The sequence below is a fragment of the Caretta caretta genome, chromosome 1 (assembly GCF_965140235.1).
Source record: "Caretta caretta isolate rCarCar2 chromosome 1, rCarCar1.hap1, whole genome shotgun sequence".
NCBI lineage: Eukaryota > Metazoa > Chordata > Testudines > Cheloniidae > Caretta > Caretta caretta.
The window spans coordinates 330,921,634-330,946,526 of record NC_134206.1 but is presented as its reverse complement, the minus strand read 5'-3'; the positions used below and the strand labels follow the sequence as shown (position 1 = coordinate 330,946,526).

General features: G+C 39.8%; 1 protein-coding gene across 20 annotated transcripts in view; it reads left to right on the top strand.

Moving 5' to 3' along the window:
- Positions 1-24,893, top strand: part of MAGI2 (membrane associated guanylate kinase, WW and PDZ domain containing 2) — a 1,189,595-nt gene that overhangs the window by 1,047,298 nt on the left and 117,404 nt on the right. For 19 of the 20 annotated variants that reach the window (XR_007354679.2, XR_007354680.2, XR_007354681.2 and 16 more), the window contains 2 exons: positions 8,042-8,073; positions 17,073-17,262. Coding sequence is in view for 17 of the 20 variants with exons in the window: in XM_048836471.2 (XP_048692428.1) it covers positions 8,042-8,073; positions 17,073-17,262 (222 nt within the window). In the remaining 3 variants the exon portion in view is untranslated. The remainder of the gene's footprint in view (positions 1-8,041; positions 8,074-17,072; positions 17,263-24,893) is intronic. The other variant, XM_075124507.1, reaches the window with a different exon arrangement.

The following is a 24,893-nucleotide window of genomic DNA, read 5'->3' as shown; positions in this document are numbered from 1 at the left end:
CTGGAAATTATTGATAAAAATGTTGCCTGAAAACAGTTGGTCAACAGGACTTCAGGAATTGCACAAACGATACTCCTATGCTAAGAAAATGATCACTGATTTAAGGCTCAATCGTGCACTCATTTAGAACAATGGTAAAGCTTGCCTGGGGGGGAGAATCAGACGCTAAATTTACCAAGTTATTCCTCAGCCTCCAAATCATCTCTGAGAATCCTCCATTTTAACAGCTTTGCACTCCACTCTAATTATTTAGGAGCCATCAAACTTGAAACCAAGAAATACTGGATGGGACTTAAGTCAGAGCTCAGGCCACTCCTGAATCAGTCATGGGAGAGGTGAGCTACAGGAAATTCTCCCTTACTATTGGAGCTAAAGACCTGACTGATTTTCTACCTTGCTCATTCATTTACACCTACATGAAGTGAGTGCAATGTGGATGTAAAAGTACATAGTTGTGTTTCACACTTACTTTACACAGGTGTGAATGGCTTTACAGGCAAAAAGCAGGGGAGAATCTGACCAGAGTGCTATTTCCATAGCATTCTCTGAACACTGCTGACACTGATGAACAATGGACCAGTAATGAAGCATGAGACAAAGACCACCACAAGACCACCAGGAGAAGCAGCTATTGATCATGTTTGTATTGCTGCAAGTCACTTGCTGGGAATACTGTAATTAGTAACTTTGGTGTATGTTGACAGAGTTTTTTGAAAAAAGAGGGGGAAAATCTTTGTTATTAATCTGACCCTGCATATGATATAATTGGTGCACTGCAATGAGCCACAGTCTTGGTATTCCATCAGGAAAAAGTGCATCACACCTACTACTCACTGTGCCACTGACGTCTGGCATACTGCAAGTGGAGCTATCTCTAGTCAGAACACATTGGGCCCAGTCAAACATAATTCCCCATTCAAATCATCCCACATGTGAGCTTCATTGACTTCAACCCACCATCTCAGGTGATATCCTCACCAAAGACACTCATGGTCAACAAGCAAAGACATTCCAGATTGCCTTTGCATTCCTACCAAAAGGGATCCTCCATGGCATAGCACCATCATTCTAAAGGAAGACTGGATTACAGGACTACCTAGCTAGGCTTGAAGAGCTACCAGTCTTCTTCCAGCTACTCTTAATTCCCAGGTAAATAACTTTATTGTTGTTGCTAGTATGAGATTTTGATTATTCTTTAAAGCTGTTTGGAAGGGAAGGGCCTTTGAATTTTGTCATTTTCCATGTATAATAATATATTTTGTTAGAACTGTAGAAACTGTACTAGTGAGTACCATTCAGTACAATCATCTTACATTTTAAACATCTCTTGGTAATTTCAAACTCCCTCTCATAATTTTATGTTCAGATAGTTACTTCTATCTACTTTCTTTGTCTCCATTTAAACATTTATTTATTACAGTATATGAATTAATCAAATTTGGTTATTCTCCTTGCTGGGTTTTTGTTTTTCTGAAAGGAAAAGCTATTTGAAGGTTAATTGAGTTAATGTTTATTCTTTTTATATGATGCAATACTTTCTTTCTCTCTCTCTCTCTCTCTGCAATATTTTTGTAACTTTAGCTGAAGGACATTTTTGCTACCCTTTGTATAAAACAACAATAGATTAAAATCTGTGCATCCAATCCATAGTTGCCTAGTACAAATCAACAAAAGATAATTGCATAGAATTTGGAGTCCAGTTGAATGTGCATGGTAGGAAACTGTTCCCCGCATGCTGCTAATTCAAGTATATGAAGAGCCTGATTTTAAGAGAAGCTAAACACCCATGACTCCACTTGAAGTCAGTGGGAGCTATAAGTACTCAGCCCTCTGAAAATCAGGCCCAGAATAGTCAATTACCAAATATCTGAAGTATCCATATTTTCAATTAGGGAGTGAAATGTCAAAAAATCTAATGCAAAAGTAAATAAAAATGGTGACTTTTCTGGAAAGAAAAACTTTAGTTTGAGTTAAGTGAACTAACAACACATGAACTTTGAAGAGATGTACATGGAGTCAACTGATACTCTGGAAAGTGCTGATCAACCATCTGTTCATCTGCTTCCAAACATTCATGTGAAAAGGTCTGTGCAGTGCTTGAGACAGATTGGCACAGGAAGCCATATGCAGGGAGGCTTTTATATGACAAAAAAGGCAAGAAGCCCAGCACAAGCTAATGGACAAAAACAATGCTATTATCATCAATGCGTCGAGTGCTGTGGAATGAAGATGATGTAACTTAAACATTCCCTGCTTTATTTGAGAGGGTCTTGTCTTTGAGACATTAAAGTTCTTTCCTTCAGCCTACTGTTACCCAGTCAATTGTGGAAATTTATTAACTATTTATGTCCTCCAGTTTAATTATATGAATAGGTCTTTCACAAAGACCAATGAAAGCCACATCGGTGTCCAAAAGACCTTGCTCCTTGACAACTTCCACAGTAGTTGCTTAGACTTTCTGAGGAATAAATAAAGGTTTTTTTAGAAATTGTTTTCTCTCGTGTTTAAAAAAGAATAATGGAGACAGAAAGGAACCCGAATGGGGACCATAGCATCATACTCATAACCATATCCATAACCAACAAAGTTGATGTCCAATTTCATGGCAGAACTGGCAGCAAGTTACATGGACAGCAGCATATTACTGGGATTATCTACAGTGTGATAGGACCTTCACTGAAATAGGATGCAATCTTGCAAACACTGCGAAGCCTACTGGTGAGACTGCTTCTAAGAAATTAAATTGTTCTCAGTCATTACAGACCAATGTGTAAAACGTACAATCCGTAAGCAAATTTTCTTATGAATGACCTAATTAAAATGTACATTAAACAACACAGTAAAATAAAAATGAATGTAACATGATTTGTTTTTTGTTATAGGATATCTCCATCAAAAAAGGAGAAGCATAAGAGACTGAAGCTGGAATTTGCCTTTGTCTCCGAAAAGAAAAAATATCCATAAAGATGTACAGTTTCCCAGATAGATTTTTAGTCTCAAGTTCCTGTTGTATTATTGGGATTCTCTATTGCAGTTAAATCTCAGAAGTGGTTCAGATCTGATTTTTAGACATGTTTCGAGAAGGCCTATTGTGAAGGGGATAGTGGGAGACAGTAAAGGAGACCTGTCAAAAATCTGTAAAATTCCAACTTTTTGTCAATGCATTATGAGATAATTCTCTCTGAATTTTTTAAAGCATTTTTTGCACACCTTCTAAAATCACTCATCTTATTTATTAATATATTGTGGCTTGTCTAGTTAAAACCAAAAAGGAGAGAACTTTACATTGGTTTTGAATGTCAGTTGTTAATAGTTTAACACAACTTACATTGATCACTGTTTTAAAATATCATTTTCCCAAAGTTACCCCTGAATGGCAAAAGATAGCACATTTATTTCCCTGTGCTTAGAATATCATAACCACTGTGCTTGGTGAACATGTTATTTGATTTTCCTGCCAATTAGTTTGTGATCTAGTAGTTCTGGCTGTTTTTTATCAGAGGTATCTGATCCTGGTCTCCATCATGACAATTGTAATTCAGGTTTTGGGACTGCTTTAAACAAAAGTGTCAATAATTGAATGCAAGAGAAATGGGACTCTTCTGGAAATGAATCCATAATCTTGCACTGGGAGCCTGTTACTACTGGGAATAGTTATCAAGCCATCCTTCCCCTAGATGTCAGGTCAGTAGAAAGATAATCAAGTCAGTGAGTGAGTGTGGAGAAGGAGAAGCCACCAATGAGAACACACAGGCCTACCCAAATGTTTTGCTTTTTTCAGACAGGCCTTTCTTTTCCGTTGGCTTTTATAGTCTCATCTTCCAAAAGCACTTATATTCCCAGTTGTCAATGGTTTCCCCACCTTAGGTGGGAGAGGCTGCACACTAGTTTTATGAAGTCTCACCCAAAATTGGCGTCTAGTTAGACATAAGCTTGTTAGAAGGTCAAACCAGACTGCAGTTCCTGAAGGCTGCAAGGAACTTTGATCTGAGAAAAGTTTCATTCCTGTCTCTAAATCGTTGTTGGACTTAGCCAGAGTCTGCCAGGGCTGAACCCTGCTTGTTCAAGGAAGGGTCCCACTATCTCTTGTGATGAAAGTTCACAACATTAAATGAAACAGCACAGGTAATTCAAGAAGGAGTGTAGTACTATGATGGGAGATCAAGCTAAATGAGAGTACACAGGTCCCTCCGCCCCCAACAATAGTTCTGGCTGCTGGAGTCCAGCGCTGCTGAGTATGTAGAAGATTATACATTGTGTACAGCAGTATTCCTTCAGATTAATGTGACGTGTCCTGTGCCATCAGGTAAACTCATGTGGCAAACTCATACAATTTGCAGGTAATTCTTCTGCAGAGCACGCTTAAAAAGGTAATCTATGGGTCAGATCCTCAGATATATTTCATGAGCACAAAAGCAAAGGTCAGCTACCAATGGTCCCAAGGGATCAAGACAACAGCCAAAGATCTGTGGATTGTAAAGAGCTATGGCCACACCGCCTGTTCCAGCAGCAGGGAAGCTATGTTGCTAGAGCTGCTATGCTGATTCTGTGCCACCACAGGATCCACTTTATATTGAGGTGAGATTCCTGGGCCTGGATTTGCTAGCTGTATCAGACTCTTCTGGCTTTGTGGCACATAATGGCTGCACACATGTCAGGGTAGGGTCCTAAAATTCTACAGAAACACAGCAGTGAAACTGTATCATACAGACTGGACCATGAGTCATTACATTTTTTATACCACTCTATGAAGCTTTTCATACGTATTCTATAATCAGTTATGCAGGCCATTCAAAAATCTGCAAGTGGCCACATATTTGAACTTGCAGCATTGCTCATGTGTATTTAAACACCAGTTACAAATTCTGCTGATGCTCAGTCCACATTTAGCATCCACAGGTGTCAACAAAGAGACAACACATAAAAGGCATCTTTTATATTTGTTTTGTTTAAGACAAGGGAAAAATTAGAATTGCCAAAAGGTACGTGGAAAAGAGGAATGTGGGACTTTCAATCCTGGACCAGACTCAGGGTCCACCTAGTCAAGTGTCCTGTCTCCAACAGTGGCCTGCACCATATGCTTCAGAAGAAGGTACAAGAAAAATCTGATTAGGATATGTGGGATGATCTGCCCCCCACATTAGGTCTCCTAATTCTCAATAGTTAGAGATTGGTTTACACTGCTAAGCATGAGGTTTAATATCTCATCCAACGTCTTATAACAGTTAATGCTAATACACTGCTTATTATCTATATAAATGCCCAGTCACTTTTTGACTCTTGCTAGGTTTTTTGCCTCAGTGACATCCTATGGCAATGCATTCCATCACTTAATTAGGTGTTGCGTGAATAAGTATTTCCTTTTATTGGTTTTGAATGAGGACCTTGGCATTTGTGAAGGCTCACGGCAGTTTGGGCTGTATAAGTAGGGGCATTGCCAGCAGATCGAGGGACGTGATCGTTCCTCTCTATTCAACATTGGTGAGGCCTCATCTAGAGTACTGTGTCCAGTTTGGGCCCCAAACTACAAGAAGGATGTGGCAAAATTGGAAAGAGTCCAGCGGAGGGCAACAAAAATGATTAGGGGACTGGAACACATGACTTATGAGGAGAGGCTGAGGGAGCTGGGATTGTTTAGTCTGCAGAAGAGAAGAATGAGGGGGGATTTGATAGCTGCTTTCAACTACATAAAAGGGGGTTCCAAAGAGGATGGATCTAGACTGTTCTCAGTGGTAGCAGATGACAGAACAAGGAGGTTTAGGTTGGATATTAGGAAAAACTTTTTCACTAAGCGGTGGAATGGGTTACCTAGGGAGGTGGTGGAATCTCCTTCCTTTGAGGTTTTTAAGGTCCGGCTTGACAAAGCCCTGGCTGGGATGATTTAATTGGGGATTGGTCCTGCTTTGAGCAGGGGGTTGGACTAGATGACCTCCTGAGGTGCCTTCCAACCCTGATATTCTATGATTCTATGATTTGTACGTTGCAGTCTATGCAACAAGTCTCCATACTGAGTTTAAGTGCAAATGTTTTTAGTTTTGATTGAATGTGTGATTTTTTTTAAAAAACACCTCTGTTTGTTGTATTTGTCATTTATTTTTGTCAATAAATACTTGTATGTATTTTTATTATATGTTTACTTGAGGCAGGGCAGCTAAAATGCACTTTTGGTCAGAAAATTGACTGTGGACAGTAAATTTCTATGGGGTGAGTTTTGCCCTTTTTTGAATAGCTGTAATTTTCATTGAAGACAATTCATGGGTATTGCACTAGTGCAAATGATGGTAGAATGTTACCTTTCTAGATATTTCCAGAACATCCAATCACCAGTAACTAGGTATAAGATACCTGGCACATCTTGCTCAACAGATCTTCTTGTGTATTCCAAGTCTCATCTTAGCTTTCTGATGAAAATAGGTGTTTACTACCTTTGGCTCCTGTCTGTCATGCAGAGCAGCAACAAGCAAGAAAGAGTGAGCTGGATTTTGTTCTGGCATGCACATCATCTAAAGAATTGCTAGCTAAACTTCAGTTACAGCTTCTTTAATACTGGAGCTGATGTGGGAACCAGAACTATACAATTTGTCTTTCGTACCTCAGCTTCAGTTTACAGGGTGGGGGGGGAATCGTTTTCATTTGTAAACTCAGCATCTTTTATATGAAAGCTACAGACAAACAGTAAACATGACACACACACACACCCCATCTTTTTGGAATCTTACTTTACAAATAACAGTTACCATACAGTCAATGGCTTTCTGCCACAAATTCAAGAATTTCTTTGCTCCAAATTTTATCACATCTATGGGCAGTTGAAATGAGCCAATGACCACAGAATCCTAGGGGCCTTGACTATCATGTTCAGATGTAACTCCTATTGTATTTTGTTTATGGATATGTTTCCCTGAGGGTCTATTATTTTAATTTAGTTTAGCTGTTTCCTTGGTGCTCTTTAGAGAGAAAAATAGTTAAGGTACTGCTATCATCATAATTCATTATTTGGAGAACATTTTCTGAAGGGCAAAGGCCCAGTCTCTCTTTGAGTGACCTCAGTTTGAGCCTGTATTTTTCCCCCCACAAAATGAATTGTGCCTCTGACTACCTGATTTTAGCTTGTAAGCATGGAGTTAGAGATGTACGTACTCAGATTTACAACCACAAGCAAATTACACGTACAATTTTTTTGGATGAAAATTGAGCCTGCAAAAGGAAGGTTACCCTTTTGAAAATTTGTCCATCTATTCTTTTAAATTCTGTTTTTTTACCTGATTTATTTATTCATTTTGTAACTAAAATTCTTTTGCACATGGTGCTGCATACAAAGCAACTATCCATGTTTTCAACATACATTTTAGGTGATCTAGTTTTATGACAAGGACATGTCAGATTTTACATACTGGTAAGCAGAAGTCATAATGACTCATTAAGTTGTCACACACCAATAACCAGGAAAATAAATAATTTGGTTAAGAGAAGCAGTAGTATCTGACCAGCAGCTTTTATTTCTGTAGGGGGAGGAACAAAATAAAACAAAAGAACAATCATTAACTTGTGGAGTTGTATTTTTGTGAGCCATATTGATTAAATAGTACTTTTTCTTCAGTGTTTCTTTATACTTGCAAATTGAAATCAGTCTTTCCTTATTAGGCTTTATTTTAACAAAAATTTTGAATAGCTACTTTACTATGTTTGATTCTTGGAAATAGATGATTTGGAGCTTTATCTGACGCTGACTGAAGCCATTAGGAGTCTTTCCATTTCCTGGAGTGGGCACTGGATAGGAGTTTTATCCATTTGAGCCTGCTACCTTTGAAGACAATGGCTAGACTCCTGTAGACTTCACTTGCTTTTATTTAGATAGAAATTAGATCCTTCAGGATGCATCTCCCCTCACCATGTGTATGTAATCCTCATGAATGCTACTATAAATTACAGGCCTGCATCAAAAGGGAAGAATAGACCCCACAGTGCCTGTACCATTATATATTTCATAGTAAAGTGATATGACAGAAAGATTCACTAATATTTTTTTTCTTTATTTCAGGTTTCTTTTCTCCATGGAAAACTCCAAAGCCTGTAAGTTCTCTTTGAAAATTACACTTGTTTGAATTCATATGATTACTATCATTATAAAGCAAATTTATTCAGGATTTTATCGACTTGTATGCCATAAATAACATTACATTTACATTTCTCCACTATATGGTTGACTTTAATGCCCTGTAAAATAAATAAATAACTAATAGATCACAAAATTTAACCCCTCATTGTATACCATATTCTATTTTTATTTTTAAATGAATTCTTTCAAATGAAAATGTCAGTACCAAACACATTTCATTAACAGATCTGCATCTGTTCCCCCCCCCCCCCCACACACACACACTTTTAAGAAAAGCAGACTCTTATGAATTTGTATATGAGTGATACTAATTATTAGGATTATAACATATGAGGTTACTTAAGGCATCATATAGGCAATAAAAATTCATCCTTCTAATTACTGTTTTGAGAATATGTGCGAGAGTGAATTTGTCTTCCAATGCCAGCATTTATGTAATGAGATTACTGTGAAACTATGAAAAAAGATTGCAAACAAACATTGTATTTATTATATTGATCCCCAGTTTTCCTACTATATCATTTTGTTATAGCTGTGTCAGCATTCCCAATATCAAAATATTTTAAACCACTATTTTTGCCTATTTCTGTTGTCTGTCTAGCTTGTCTATGTAGACCGTAAACTCTTCAGGGCAGTGACTGTCTCTCACTGTGTGTTGTGACAGGGTCAGGCCAGATGGCTACAAAAGAGTGGTCGAAGGTAGATACATTAGTTCCAGGTTACGCAGGTCCCTTTTTCCTGGGTAAAATAACAGGGACTATTCCAGAACGCTCAGGAACTTTCTAGAACTAATTAAGGCAGGCAGGCTAATTAGGACACCTGTAGCCTATTGGGAAGCTGCTAGAATTAATTAAGGCTAATCAGGACACCTGGTTTAAAAAGGCTCTCACATCCAGTTAGTGAGGTGCACGCAAGGAGCTGAGAGTGAGAGGACATGCTGCTGGAGGACTGAGGAGTACAAACGCTATCTGGCATCAGGAGGAAGGTCCTGTGGTGAGAATAAAGAACGTGTTGGGAGGAGGCCATGGGGAAGTAGCCCAGGGAGTTGTAGCTGTCACGCAGCTGTTCCAGGAGCCACTGTAGATAGCTGCAATCTATAGGACCCTGGGCTGGAGCCCGGAGTAGAGGCTGGTCCCGGGTTCCCCCCATCCCTCCAACTCCCTACTTGATGCCAGAGGAGTTGATCTGGACTGTGGGTTCCACCAGAGGGGAAGGTCTCTGACCTGTTCCCCGATCCACTAGGTGGATCAGCAGAGACTGCGGGGATTGTTCTTTCTTTTCCCCATGCTGGCCAGTGATGAGGCTAACTGAGTGAACGGCAGATTTGAGCCATGAAAGAGACCAAACTGAGGGCTGCCATGAATCTCTGAGGAGAGCAAATCCTCCAATAAGCGCAGGACCCACCAGGGCAGAGGAGGAACTTTGTCACAATGTGTATATATTGCACAGCAAACTGGGCCCTTGATCCCTGGTTTGGGGCCTCTAAGTGCTATTGCTGTATTGCTGGCTGTATTTTAAAGAATTCTTATTGAGGTTACAGGGACAAACCATCCCAATGTGTAGAAAGAATAGTAAATATGGCAGGTGACCAGCTTCGCTTAACAGTGAAATCCTTGCTGATCTTGAATACAAAAAAGAAGCTTACAAGAAGTGGAAGATTAGACAAATGATCAGGGAAGAGTATAAAAATATTGCTCGGGCATGCAGGAGTGAAATCAGGAAGGCCAAATCACACCTGGAGTTGCAGCTAGCAAGAGATGTTAAGAGTAACAAGAAGGGTTTCTTCAGGTATGTTAGCAACAAGAAGAAAGTTAAAGGAAGTGTGGGCCGCTTACTGAATGAGGGAGGCAACCTAGTGACAGAGGATGTGGAAAAAGCTAATGTACTCAGTGCTTTTTTTGCCTCTGTCTTCATGAACAAGGTCAGCTCCCAGACTACTGCACTGGGCAGCACAGCATGGGGAGGAGGTGACCAGCCCTCTGTGGAGAAAGAACTGTGGTTCGGGACTATTTAGAAAAGCTGGATGAGCACAAGTCCATGGGGCCAGATGCGCTGCATCCAAGAGTGCTAAAGGAGTTGGCGGATGTGATTGCAGAGCCATTGGCCATTATCTTTGAAAACTCATGGTGATCCGGGGAAGTCCTGGATGACTGGAAAAAGGCTAATGTAGTGCCCATCTTTAAAAAAGGGAAGAAGGAGGATCCTGGGAACTACAGGCCAGTCAGCCTCACCTCAGTCCCTGGAAAAATCATGAAGCAGGTCCTCAAAGAATCAATTCTGAAGCACTTAGAGGAGAGGAAAGTGATCAGGAACAGTCAGCATGGATTCACTAAGGGCAAGTCATGCCTGACTAATCTAATTGCCTTCTATGACGAGATAACTGGCTCTGTGGATGAGGGGAAAGCGGTGGACGTATTGTTCCTTGACTTTAGCAAACCTTTTGACACAGTCTCCCACAGTATTCTTGCCAGCAAGTTAAAGAAGTATGGGCTGGATGAATGGACTATAAGGTGGATAGAAAGTTGGCTAGATTGTCAACGGGTAGTGATCAATGGCTCCATGTCTAGTTGGCAGCCGGTATCAAGTGGAGTGCCCCAAGGGTCGGTCCTGGGGCCGGTTTTGTTCAATATCTTCATAAATGATCTGGAGGATGGTGTGGATTGCACCCTCAGCAAGTTTGCAGATGACGCTAAACTGGGAGGAGAGGTAGATACGCTGGAGGGTAGGGATAGGATACAGAGGGACCTAGACAAATTAGAGGATTCTTTCTTTTCCCCATGCTGTTGATGAGGTTCAACAAGGACAAGTGCAGAGTCCTGCACTTAGGACAGAAGAATCCCATGCACCGCTACAGACTAGGGACTGAATGGCTCGGCAGCAGTTCTGCAGAAAAGGACCTAGGGTTACAATAGACGAGAAGTTGGATATGAGTCAACAGTGTGCCCTTGTTGCCAAGAAGGCCAATGGCATTTTGGGATGTATAGGTAGGGGCCTTGCCAGCAGATCAAGGGATGTGATCGTTCCCCTCTATTCAACATTGATGAGCCTCATCTGGAGTACTGTGTCCAGTTTTGGGCCCCACACTACAAGAAGGATGTGGAAAAATTGGAAAACATCCAGCGGAGGGCAACAAAAATTATTAGGGGACTGGAACACATGATTTCTGAGGAGAGGCTGAGGGAACTGGGATTGTTTAGTCTGCGGAAGAGAAGAATGAGGGGGGATTTGATAGCTGCTTTCAACTACCTGAAAGGGGTTCCAAAGAGGATCTAGACTGTTCTCAGTGGTAGCTGATGACAGAACAAGGAGTAATGGTCTCAAGTTGCAGTGGGGGAGGTTTAGGTTGGATATTAGGAAAAACTTTTTCACTAGGAGGGTGGTGAAACACTGGAATGGGTTACCTAGGGAGGTGGTGGAATCTCCTTCCTTAGATATTTTTAAGGTCAGGCTTGACAAAGCCCTGGCTGGGATGATTTAGTTGGGGATTGGTCCTGGTTTGAGGAGGGCGTTGGACTAGATGACCTCCTGCGGCCCCTTCCAACCCTGATATTCTATGATTCTATGATTGCAATACAAATAATAATAATAATAATAATTGTAATATACTTTCAAGCATTGATAGGTTGGTCATCTGTTCTGTTTTTCATTATTGTGACGGTTCATCTGATGACCTGTGAGGCTAGATCATGGCACATTGAACAGCTCCTGAAATAACCTCTGGAGTCTGTGAAACATCATTAGGAGTGAGGTGAAGATTTGATGTTGCTCCATCAGATTGTTTCAATTTGTGATGATTTCAATGTATTGTGATAAAAGTTGGATGCAATGTGCTGGCCTGAATCACACTATGTTGTGACATGAGTTTGTCCATTGATCTAAATAACATAAGTGACAAGTATAGTCGGGATTGAAGTGTATTACACAAGCTCTTTTAGGAGTAAATGTTGTAGGAGGCAGGAAATTTAAAAAATTTTAAAAAAACGTTTCAATGTTTTCAGAATTCATAAGTGTATAGTGTGCTTAAAAGTAAATTTAAGCCATATTTGGAAAGAGCTGTTGGGAAGTGAGAGACTAGTTGCAGCATCTTGAACTTGGTGTAGTGCAGGAATATGAAGTGCAAGTGTCTCCACATAGTTCTGTATAGTTTACATCTCAACCATGTGATGGGACAAACTCCAGCTGCAGTAGGCTGGTCAGGGCTGTTCTAGAACATTTTTAGGGCATCTTTTCTAGATTGAAGTGGGTTGTACTGTCTGTGAATAGAGCAGCTGAGCCAATCAGGATATTGCTGAACTACAGCATCACCCTAAATCAACGCAGAGTGACCAAACTCTTGACCCATTCACGTTTAAGTTCATGACTATGACTCCCAACAATGTCCATCACTTGTCACTTTCACTGTTCCCCCATTGCTGCAGGGTTTGTTGGATTACATTGTCAAAGGTTGCATGGGAATTCATTTAAAGTGGACAAGCAATTACGCGCGCTCTCTCGGCCAGCAAGACCATTTCAGGGTAAAGCTGAGACAACTGAAGGACTTGCTGGCTGCAGATTTGTTTTCAGAGTGACCATCTCTTAGACCCGTTGCCAGGCTAATGAATTTGATCTGCCCAGCCAGAGCTCTGTTAGCCAGGGTGTTTCACAATACATCCTGTAGGCCTTCATGGCTACTATAGGAGTGCAGAGAGAATAGCTCACCAACCATACTTTGAGCTGAAAAGCAATCCCTTACTCAACCTGTTTCCACAATCCCACCACAAGGGGGAGGAGGGGTTGGGCTTGGGGGGGGGGCTTTTTTATACCCTGCTTTTAGATCAATTTTATTTCTATTCATTTTCTCATTTTGAAAGGTAGTTCTTTGTTTCTCTGGTTCTTTCAAAGAGATTATAAAAATAAGAACGCAATTGGGTTTAATATTTCTTTAGCTAGCTAGTTAGATAGCTAGCTACATAGATTCCTATCTTTCTGTTTCATAATGATAAGTTGTTTGATTTCACTAGTTTCTTTCCTCAGTGAGGGCAGAACTGAATTTAGTGCTCCATTGATCAGGATTCAGATCATTATTTTGCCTGATCACGAAACACTTGTCTTAACTGAGGTACCTGTCTGTCATCTTTTCTACACTGGCTTTGTCTCTTTCGTCATTTTTCCTACAATTTTCAGACTTTGTCTTTACTAATCTTTGAAGTTGGACATTCTTGACAAAAGGCAGGTACATTTCTCTGTGATTCAGAAGGCTGAAATGCAGTGCACAGCCCTTCCTTGACCTGAATGACTGGGCATGGTAGTCATTTCAAACAGCTTCCTTTCAGCTTAATGAAGTTTTTTATCAGTTTCCTACATTGAGCCTCATATGGGCCTCTTCACAAAGCACTTAGGTGCATTATCTTTAGTGTTGGTGGTAAATTTTCCATTGAAACTGTTTTATTACAGAAAACAGTGGGTTTTGACTACACATATTTTTTAGTTAAAAGAGTCTGCTTTCCACAGAAATTTTTGATTTTTTTTGTCAAAAAAAGAATGCTCAAAACCCAAAACATTTTCAGTTGTCAAATGAAAACTGAAATATTTCAATTTAGATATAACACTGTTGTGCCTCATGGAATTTGTAGTTTTTGTTGCTTAGTTTCCCCATTGTACTCATGGGCTCGGCTCTCCAGTTGGATTACATCTACCATGATACACCATTGCCAGACATTCCCATAATGCACCACCTCCGTTCACTAAAATAATACACCATGGTGCCTCATGAGAGATGAAGCCCAGCCCAGCTTATAGAAGAGAATGGAAGCATGAGGCATCCGAACGACAACTCTCATGAGACACAGCAGTAGCATTTCCAATCAAACAATTTCAGTTTTGGGGGAAAAAAATTCAAAATCTTTTTTTTGTTGTTGTTGTCGTTTTTATCAACATTTTTCTCAGGGGAAAAATGCTCTTTTCTGACCAGCACAAATTATCTCTGATATTTTGTCTGGCTAGCTTTTAGATAGGAGCCAGCTGCCTTCATATTTGTTGAACCCACCTTTGCAGAAGGAGAGATTGACTCCTTTCTAGATGGAACAGAAGAGAGACATAGCACTGAGTATCCAAGATAGGAATACATGAAATGTCTTGAATTGCTGCTTGAAATAATATGCCTTGCTGAAACATAGTATTATGGAATATAGAGAGTTCGTAACAGTATGTTGACTCATGACTTTCAGTACAAATTTAACTATGTAGCCACTACATATAAGGATCAGGTCCACAAAAGGTATAAAACATTGTAGCTCCATCTGGCCCAAGATTTGTGTCCTGTCTATTTTGAAGACCACCTTTCTGTGAAAATACTAGCTCAGGAGTTTGAGATCAGCTGACACACTTCAGCTAATGATCACTACATGTATTTATTTGGAGAGTGCTCTTTACTCTGAAACTTTACTCCGCACACTCTTGCTAGGAAAGAGTCTGACTTTGTTGATCTTCAGGATATATTGCAAAGCGTACCTGCTAAACCAGGGTGTAGGTTGAAAGAAAGGATGGAGTTGGTGTTCATAGGTTAGACTCATTGTATAACTCTAGTAATCTTCCTTTGATGCCATTTGCAGTAAGGGATTGCTGACACAGCTTCAGTCCCTAGCAGGGTACATGGAGTGGCACTACTTTGATGGTTCCTTTTCAGGATTTGTCTTCATTAGACATTTTTTTTACTTTTATTAATTGATTGCCAATTAACTTAAGTCAGCTCACATGTTTGTACATGCTAGCCTGGGCACTTAACGAGTGCTCGCTCCATGCTTGACTAGCACATACAAATGTGTTACCTAACAACTTCATCGCGCATCGCAGAATTAAATTTTTGGTTTTTTATAATTTCAATGGATAATATCAATCTTTATTTTTTTAAATAGTTATTTATTGACAATAGATGTTGAGTATCAAAAAGTTAAAGCTTTATAATTGTTAAAACACAAATTGTCAAAATCACATGTCAAAATATACAAAGTAAATAGCTTTAAACCAAACTCAAAATTTTCCAGCAGCATTTTTCTTACATATGTACAGAATACACTATGATTCTGTCAGATGGGAAATGAGAAACCTACAGAAGATCTTTACATTAATTTGGAAAATAAAATGAGCAATTGGATCAAACAAGTAATATTGTTAGTTAAAACTTCCTTCAGGACATTACAAGCAACTCTGGAAAGATTTCTCAGAAGGAACTTTCTCTAATCAAACCATTAACACTGTTTTTACTCACTAGAATACCTGACAGTCATCTGCCATTCCAAAGGGGATTAAGGACCTTCATTTGTTGTGATTTAATTCTGAAGTGCTTTTAAGAAACTAAAGTCACATGATAAAATAGTTTACATAGTGTAAATATATTTTATATAAAATATGTTCCTGTACATAGTGTAGTTGGCCTATCTTTACATTTCAGTTATCACTGATGGAAATATTTTTTCATCAGTTTGTGTGTGTGATGAAATCGACATTTGCCAATAAAAATCTAATCCTTCCAAGCCTAAACTTAATTAGTAATCAGTTGTTTCAAATAAAAACTCTAGTGCTGACATATCCTTAGAGATACCAGAAGGTAAAATCCAAGGGCCATCTCCTGCAGGATACCATTGCAGCATATATTATCCCCACTCTTGTTCGTTGTGTATTTGAGGCCTTGCCACTAGGAAGTGTCAGTGAGGAGCCCTGGACTTCAGTGCCTTCAACATATGACACATTGCTGTGTATCTCCATCTTGTCTAAACTGTCTGGAGGTATTGAATAACCTACCCAGTGTGGTACTTGGATGAGAACTAACTCTCTCTCACTCTATCTAAATAAGACTGGATATGTTTTAGGTGGAAGGAAGAAACCAGAAGAAACGACAAGGATTATATCAAACCCCTGGATTGAGGGAGAATCCTCACTTTTCATTATTCATCTTTGAAATTTGAAGGTGTTATTAAAGCTTTCACTGCAACTGGATGTTCAAGTAATAGATGTGCCCAGACTACTCTTTTTCATTGGTCTTTGTCTAAAAAGATGCAACCCTTTTTGTCAGTGCAGCTCTCCTTACAGTAATCCAAGCCTTTCTCATGTCTACTGTCATGCACTCTACATAAGTTGCACATTGGGATCAATCAGATAATTAGGTTCATGGAGAATGTATCTACTTGCCTGTTAAGAAGTGCTTCATGCTTAAGGCATTGCTTAAGATGTTGGCTTTAACCTATAAATCTTGGTGGGCCTAATTCAAAAATTCTTAGTCACACTGAGTGGCACTTAGCTACGTGAGTTGCCTCACTGAAGCAAATGGGTCTCTGAGTAAGTGTCACTCAACCTGAGTAGTGTTGCAGAATGGGGTCCCAAACAGTGAGGGATTCAGCTGCCTGAGAGATCACCGTTCTCTTTGTGTGACAAAGAGGCAGCTGTCATTGGGTTAAGGGCCTCTGGTTTAAAATAGAGGGATTTGGTAGTAAGGAGCCTCTGGTGTGGAATCCTCCAATTTTGAAATTACTGCATCCCCATTTTGGTTGGACAGACTCAATTAGCCTTCAGGGAATACTGGAAAGCTCATCCGTTTCCCTGGGATTTCCTAGCAGGGTGGGAATGAGGCACAATCAGACAAGGAAGGCTTTGTACATATGTGATGGGTACATTAAATAGTTAGGAAAGACGTGGGTTTTTTTTAAGTTGTAGCTGTTTCTTCATTTGTTGTGTATTTTGATATATCTATACACACCAAAACCTTGGAATAAGAACTTTTAATTTAATGGAAGTAACTTTAAAATAATATTTAGAGCTCCTTTCATCCCCAAAGATACCCAGAAGATTTTCTAACTTTACAAAATATATGTATACCTATCACACTTGTAACTGAAGCCACTTTCTCTCGAGTGTTCGAAGTAATTATGGTTTGTGAAAAGATGTTTAATCTTTTATTTTCTGTATATATTTATTACAGATGATGGAGCGATGGGAGAATCAAGGCAGCCCTCAGACCAGTTTATCTGCTCCAGCTATACCACAGAGTATTCCCTTTCCACCCACCCTTCACAGGAGTTCGTTTCCTGATTCAACAGAGGCCTTTGATCCAAGAAAACCCGACCCATATGAGCTATATGAGAAGTCAAGAGCTATTTATGAAAGTAGGCGTAAGTGAAAGCCCTGTTCACCCTGCTGAGCATTTAATAATTTTAAGCATTTTCCTATGAATGTGTCAAGGCTGACATATTTTACATAATGATATCTATTGTATTTTAAAGCAACCCACATATGAAACCAATTATTGCATAGTATTAAAAATTATTCAAACTCTACCTTGATACATTTGTCCTAAAATTGTCTAAATTTTACACATTTATGCTTTGGCTTTCACACAAGTTTGTTTTCTTGCTATTACCCCTCCCCTGTTCTGAATCGTAAGTCCTCAAAGAAGAACAGTATACATCAAAGTATCTTCTTTGTCGTTATTTGACAAGGTGATGCAAATTTACCATTAAATTGTTCTGCTTATTCTTACCCTTAGATTGAAGTTTAAGAAGAAAACTTTTGATTGGTTGGTTTTACATATAGTAACTTTCTGCTAGTTATTATACTATACTTGCTGCTAAAAATCCACTAACCAGTAATACCTGAAGACTTATGGAAAACAAAACTGTCTCCAAGATTCTCATCCTTATTTTCTTTTTTCATGTTCTTAAGGAATATATTGCATGTATTCCACATCAAGCAAAAGATGTTTTTATCCCATCTATATTTGCTCCCATAGCCTTTTAGATAAAAATTGTATACTGTATGTAAAAAAGAGCTCTTAAATTAAGAACAAAATTTAAATATTATATGCTATTCGTCAAGTTTTTTGTTCTTATAGTCATATCTTATGCTTGTATATAGCACCTTTCACTTTGAAGGCTCTCAAACTAATGTATAAATTATGTGCAAAATATTGCACTAAGTTACACTGGCATAGATCCAGGTTAACTCCCTTGCCATCAGTTTGGCCCTGTGTATTGGAGATGGTCCTAAGCAACAAAGTTCAGATTCAGGAACAAACTTTTACAAAGTTTGGGAGTGCCTGATTTAGTTTAGTTTCAGAACCACCTCTACTATATATCACTAAAATAAGGGAATTGTTTCAATCACTATTGATATAAAGCCACTTTGAAGTGAAATGTGATAACTCAGTAAATACTCATGAAATCTGTGTTCAGAACATTACATATAAATAGCTGAAAGAGCAGAAAGAGAAAGAGAGAATTTAAATTATGTCATTATCTAATGATTGTGTCAAAGTACTCTGAAGCAGCCCTGTCTCCGTCTAAAATCAGTGATCTGGAAATAAGATGTGCATTTCTCAATCGCGCATCATAATTACACACAAGGATAATCTGCACTAAATTCCTTACCCTTCCTCCCCAAATTCAATGACCGACTCTCTCCGTTCTTTGGCACTGTGTTACTTTGTCACCATTCTTCCATCATCCAGGCCCATGACCTGGAAGTTATCTTTGACAAGTCTCTCTTCATTGATGTACACACCCAGGCTGTGCTCAAATCTTGCTAACTCTTGCATAATAACTTCTCTAAGGGCCAACTTCATCTTTCTGTCCACAGAGCTGAAACTCTTGTATAGACCCTTGATTACTGAAACCATCTCCTCTCTGGCCTTTCTTATGCCCACATCACACCCCTACACTCCATTGAAAATGCTGCTGCCAAAATCATTTCCCTCACCAATCATTCTGTATGTTTTATCCAGATGCCTTCTCTGGCTACCCCTCTTCCAATGTATCAGGTTCAACCCTTCAAGGCATTTCACATCTCTGCCCTTCCCTATACTCTGTTCTTGTCTCATACCACACCACCCACCATCCCCTCCACTCAGCCAAGGATGTTAGCTTTGACTGCTCCCTACCCTGCTCCTCCCAGTACCATCATTGCACTTTCTTCCACATAGCTCCATATGCTCAGTACAAGTTTCTGAAGTGATCCATAAAGCCACTACTCTCTCTTCCACCAAATTCTTCCTCTGTGTAATCTGCTTCTTCTGTGCCACATCCAAAAAACTGGCCAATTAGTAATGGATAGGTTACGGATAGTTGGGTATAGTTGAGTTGAGTATTTATTACACAAAATGACAAACAGTGGGCCTGATAAACATGTAATGGAGTGGTGAGTTGCTTCAGTGTATAGAAAATTATACATAGTTTGATTGTGTCTTTCTCCTCTCCACTCTTTGAGTGAGATTTTTCACCCAGCTATGGCCCTTTTTGTGATTCTACAGCCGGTGAAGAATTTCTCAAGTACAGGCCTTGCACAGGACCATCTTTGGATATCCTGTGCACTTTCTCATGCAAGCCCTGGCATATAGGCCTGTAGCACTTTGTGCATTCTTAGTAACCCATCAGTAACCTGGGAGTTTGAAGCCACTTTTGTCCCCACTTCCCCAGCATTGCAAGAGAAGCAGCACAGAATCTCACCCTTTGTATTTTGCTTGTCTTTGTAGGCCAGTTTCAAAAATGGGTGCCTAAGGTTGGGCTCCCAAGTTCATATATAGGCAGCTAAATAACTGGCCTGGATTTCAGAAGTGCCAAATATCCAGCATATATGGATTTGAGAATTTAATTTAATTTTAGGCATCCGTTTTTGAAACTTTTGTCTTTAGATTATAAACTCTTTAGGGCAGGAACTGTGTGTTCCTGTGCATATGTAGACAGAGCCTACCATCTTGTAGCTGTTACTTCAATACTGATAATAAATATTAATTAATAATCCAATCTCTTTCACTGTTCTGAAAAGTTATTCTCGATTGAACCTCCTGGCAGGAGTACTTGTTGAAATTGCACTTGAGCTTCTACCTACACTCGTGAGAAATACATACTGTATTTGAAAACTGTTTGACAATGTGGGTCAGTTTGATTGCAGTGTGGACTAAGACAGGGAGATTTGAGAAAAGAGTTAGTGGGGCCATATTTGAACAAAGTTTGCAAACCGTTTTTAAACATAACTCTCTCTCAGGGCTTTAGTGGGAAAAAAAAGAAAAGAAAAAGAATGTCAGTGCCGATATGTTATTCTCCAAAGTGCTGTCTTCATAGGAAGACTCTAAAGAGATGTGAAAGTAAAAAGGGAGTGCCCATCATTACCAAGTATTTTTGGTAACTCAGCATTGCTGCTCAAAATATATTTGACTTGATGTTCCATTTTAAGGAGAGAGCAGCCCTTTGCAAATAATTGCTCCCCATATGTGTAGTTACTATAATAAATGAAGTATTTTAGCAGAGCCCTGCACTTTCAATTCAGCAGAGCCTGAGCAGCCTCTTGGGGTGAAGCCATCATGACAAAAGGCGAAAAGTGCAGACTATAAACTGATTACTTGGCAACACTGAAAAAAACACAGTGAAAATCAGGAAATACATAAATGGACAGTATGAGATCTGCTTTCATCTTAGGTTCCAATATGAAGAGCTCCATATTTTTGGAGCTAAATAATAGTGGAGGCAAATATCAGGATCAATTCATATTCAGCCCTGAACATGACTCAAATATGAATACAATACAAAGTCAAGTATAAACATCGGGGTAGGGCATTTGTCCCCAAATAGGTGATTTTATACCAAGAAGGAGCTTTTCTCATCCATCATAAAAAAATCTTCTGACCCACATACATTCATGGGTAACAGTCCTTAGACTAGATTTCTAGTTCTCATTGCTCACTACTCCTTCTGCTCTGCGAGTGATTCTAATCTACTGTGTTTAGTAGCATAAGTCATGCCAGTGTTGTTCTTATCTGGGAAAGGGATAACAATCCTGGGTAGACTTTCTTGAACATATTTGTTTAAATGTTTGGTTTCACTTGAATTCTGCCCTAATGGCAATTGGAAATTATAGATAATTGTAGACAGAGACATAGAAGTCATGAACCAAAATTGAACCCAAGATGAGGCAAGCAGAGCAAGGCTATGATAATTGTACTTCCCAGTTTGCTGGGAGCATCCCGGTGTTTCATGCATCCCAGGAACAAGATTCCACGGTATGCATCCGATGAAGTGAGCTGTAGCTCACGAAAGCTCATGCTCAAATAAATTGGTTAGTCTCTAAGGTGCCACAAGTCCTCCTTTTCTTTTTGCGAATACAGACTAACACGGCTGTTACTCTGAAACCTGTCATTGAAACCAGTGTTTTCCCAAGTTTTAATTGATTCTTCTTGGCTTATGTCATCCTTCACATTTTTTTATTTAATGCTTGAGAGCTGAAAGCATGTGCATATTCCCCAATCCTAATAATGGAAAATTTCTTTCTCCCACAGTCTTACCTCCACAACTTTAAATCATTCTTCTGAGCCCAGCAGTGTCTCCATTCTTCCTGCCATTTTAGTTCTATGGATGTCATGGACTCAGCTCTTTAGCACCTTGAATTCGTCAAGCAGATTATTCTTCCCCCCTTATTAATGTATTATGTAATAGATTCATAGATTCCAAGGCCAGGCAGGACCACTGTGGTCATCTAGGCTGACCTCCTGTATAACACAGCCCATAGAACTTCTAGAATAATTCCTAGAGCAGATCTTTTAGAAAAACATCCAATTAATAATCCATAGAAACCCAACTCCAGGCCCTGCTGAAATATGTGCCTAGGATCTCATAGTTACTAGGCAGCACAGCTTAAAGTCTCACAGTGTACTTCATGGAGCCCTGAGGCTCAGGGCTTCAGCCCTGCAAGAGGCACAAGGGCTCGGGGCTTCTGCCCCAGGGGAAGCGCCAGGACTCCCGCGTGTTTGAAAATATTTACCAGATCTCTGATCCGGACATCTCTGGCTGAATGTAAACCCTGCTAGACAGGTACATTTAGCCAACTAAGCCATGCTCACTTTTAATTTAAAGGTATAGAACCAACTCAGGCCCCTGCAAAGGGTTATCTGGGATTTGAATCCAGGACCTCTCATACCCAAACGTGACTCATACCCGTAGATCAACAAACTGGCAATGTGAGAAACAAAGTGCAGGGAACCTGTTAACCAGTCAAAGGATTGTCAGCTAAAGTGGAGTTTGCAGGGGTGGGGAAAGGGTTTCAAAATAACACACACCAAGCCTCATAGCAGATGGTTGTGTCAGTTTGATACTCTTCATCATGCTTACACTTAAAGTTTAAAAGAAAATTTTAATTACATTTATAGAAAAAGCACTCATCCCAAAATAGGCTTATTTCCTCAATCTCATGACATGACATGAGGGAAAAAAGTTTTATTTTTCCCCAAAAAATCCAACTAATCCTGCTGTGGAATCATTTGGGAAGAAAGAGATCATATTCAATATTTTTTTCATATTCACAATTAATCTGTATTTATTAGGTCAGCTCAGCTTAATATAATACTAGTACTACTTTGTATTTATGTAGCCCCTTTCATCTGAAGATCTCAAAGCACTTTATAGACACTCTCCTATGGTGACAAGATATTTGGGACCATTTCTTACTCTGATAGCTGAGGAGGGAGCGTATCCACTGGTTAGGGCAAAGTCTCATGAATCAGGCCTCCTTGGTTCCATTTCTGGCTCTGCCACCAGACTACTTAACTCATGCACCTCACTTAACTTCTCTATAGAGTATAACAGTACTTTACTTACCCCTTTCTTACCTAGCAGAATATTTTTCTAGCCTAGGCATATGACATACCTACCTGAATTTATATGGATTTTACCACATTGATGGGATGTGTGAAACAGGGAATTCATTTTATTTTGTATTTGTATCTGAATTTTAAACTAGAATTTTAAACTAGAAACATTATTCAGCACATGTCCAGACTACAACTGTGCATGCGCTGTGTGCGCATTTTATATAACAGCAAGTTTAGCAACAGAGATTAGGCAATGATAAACATGGCAAATGATCCACTACTGCAAACAATGGTGGGCTTCATTTGATGTAATTCTGTTTAAAATAGCATGTTCATTGCTGTAGCCACCAAAAGCATCAAAATCTCTTGGAAACAGCTCCACACAGCCAAAGAAAAGTCAAGAGGAGGAGATTTAGAAAGAGGTCACAATATCCACAGAAAAACAGAAGCCTTTAATATCGTCCAAAATGTCTGACAATGTGAGGGGAAGAGGAATAAGGGGCATACTTCCTAGCATACTGCTGTAACAATTGCCTGTGTGGAGCTTGCACCCACAGATGAAATTATTACTTTGTTGCAGTAGTGTCTAGGAGATTTGCTCACATTAAACAGGAGCCCTACAGATTGTTTTTTAACATGAGTACAATTTTAACCTGTAAGGTTTAGTTGCTTTGAAGACGTTCTCTCTCTCCCTACTTCAGTGTAAAGAACCTTATCATACCATGTACATCCCATTGATAATAATGGACGTTAAATATATGGCTCAGGCGCAACCAGATGGTGGAAGGAAATTATAACTGTCTGCCATGCAGCCGTTATTATTGTATCCACCAGAGAGCCAACATTTTTCCCTTGTCAGGAGTTAAATGCCAGCCAATCTCCTGAATGTAACATGTCTAATTATTTTCTCACTAGAACAAAAAGATATGAAAATTAGGAGAAAATATAAAATTTGAAATAACAAAGATCAGTGAATGTTGTGGCCAGCTTAGACATGTTCTACAGTATACACTTTTCTTTAGCACCTTCATATTTCACTGTTTCCGCACTCAATCCCAGGCTGAAATGTTATGGAAATTCTCCCTATCCTCCCTCAGTTACTTTTGTTGAATACTGATTGTTGTAAATATACAGTTTATGAGGTACAGTTTGCCCAGCATCCCCTGCAGTAACACATCAATCAAACTCTGATGTGAAAAGTTGTCAGGACTCTATATGGCATAATGTTCCTTGTGGTATAAACGATTTACAACAGAAATTCCATTGTACTTTAACGAAACGGTTATAGTGAAATGTTTCTTTCCAGTGGTTAGGATACATAAATGAGTCCTGTCATTAGTGTGGTGCCAAGGCTGCTGAGGTGACACAGAAATGCCAGTAGAAAGAATGTGATCAACTAGCGATAAGCTCTTATTAGAAGTGAAATGTGGACAGCTACAGTTCTGGCTTTTACTGGCAGGCCAAAAATGCCTGCTTTCTAAATCTCTCATGTGGCTTTTTCTTCTGATCAAGGTAGCAGTAATGTACTTGTCAGTTATTAAAAATCCATCATCTATAAGTGTGTGCTTGTAATGGAGTGCACTGACTTCTCATGAGCGCCCCCTTGGCCAAGTGCACACACCTGCATGCTCTCTCTCAGATTGTCCCTGCTCTGGGATAAAGCAGTGATGCAGGGCTCCCTCCCTGGAGACAATTACTTCACCTTCTTGGGGCTTCCTGGCTACAGCCCTGGGCCACTATAGTTCAGTTCCCCCTCTGGGGTGCCTCAGTGTCAAGGCTACTTACCCCCAGTGGCTAATGGGGGCGGTGTAGGGGACCCACTACTCTGGGTCCCAGCCCAGGGACCCTATAGATCGCAGCCATTGGCTGTGTCCCTTTAACTGTGTCACATGGCTTCTCTAATTCCCTGGGCCACTTCCCCACAGCCCCGCACCATTTTCACTCTTATCTCAGGGCCTTGTCCTAATGGAGTCCCAGCAACCAGCTCAGGGCTCCTTCTTGCTCCCCCCAGGCTTCTGGCAATGCTGCCCTGTTCCGGGTTCTGTAGCTCTGTCAGCCATCCGCACACCAGCCACACTCCTAGAGCTCCAGCAAGAAACTGAACTGCCTCTGGCCCTGCAGGTCTTCTTATACTAAGCTGCTGGGCCTTGATTGGCTGTGTCCTACTCA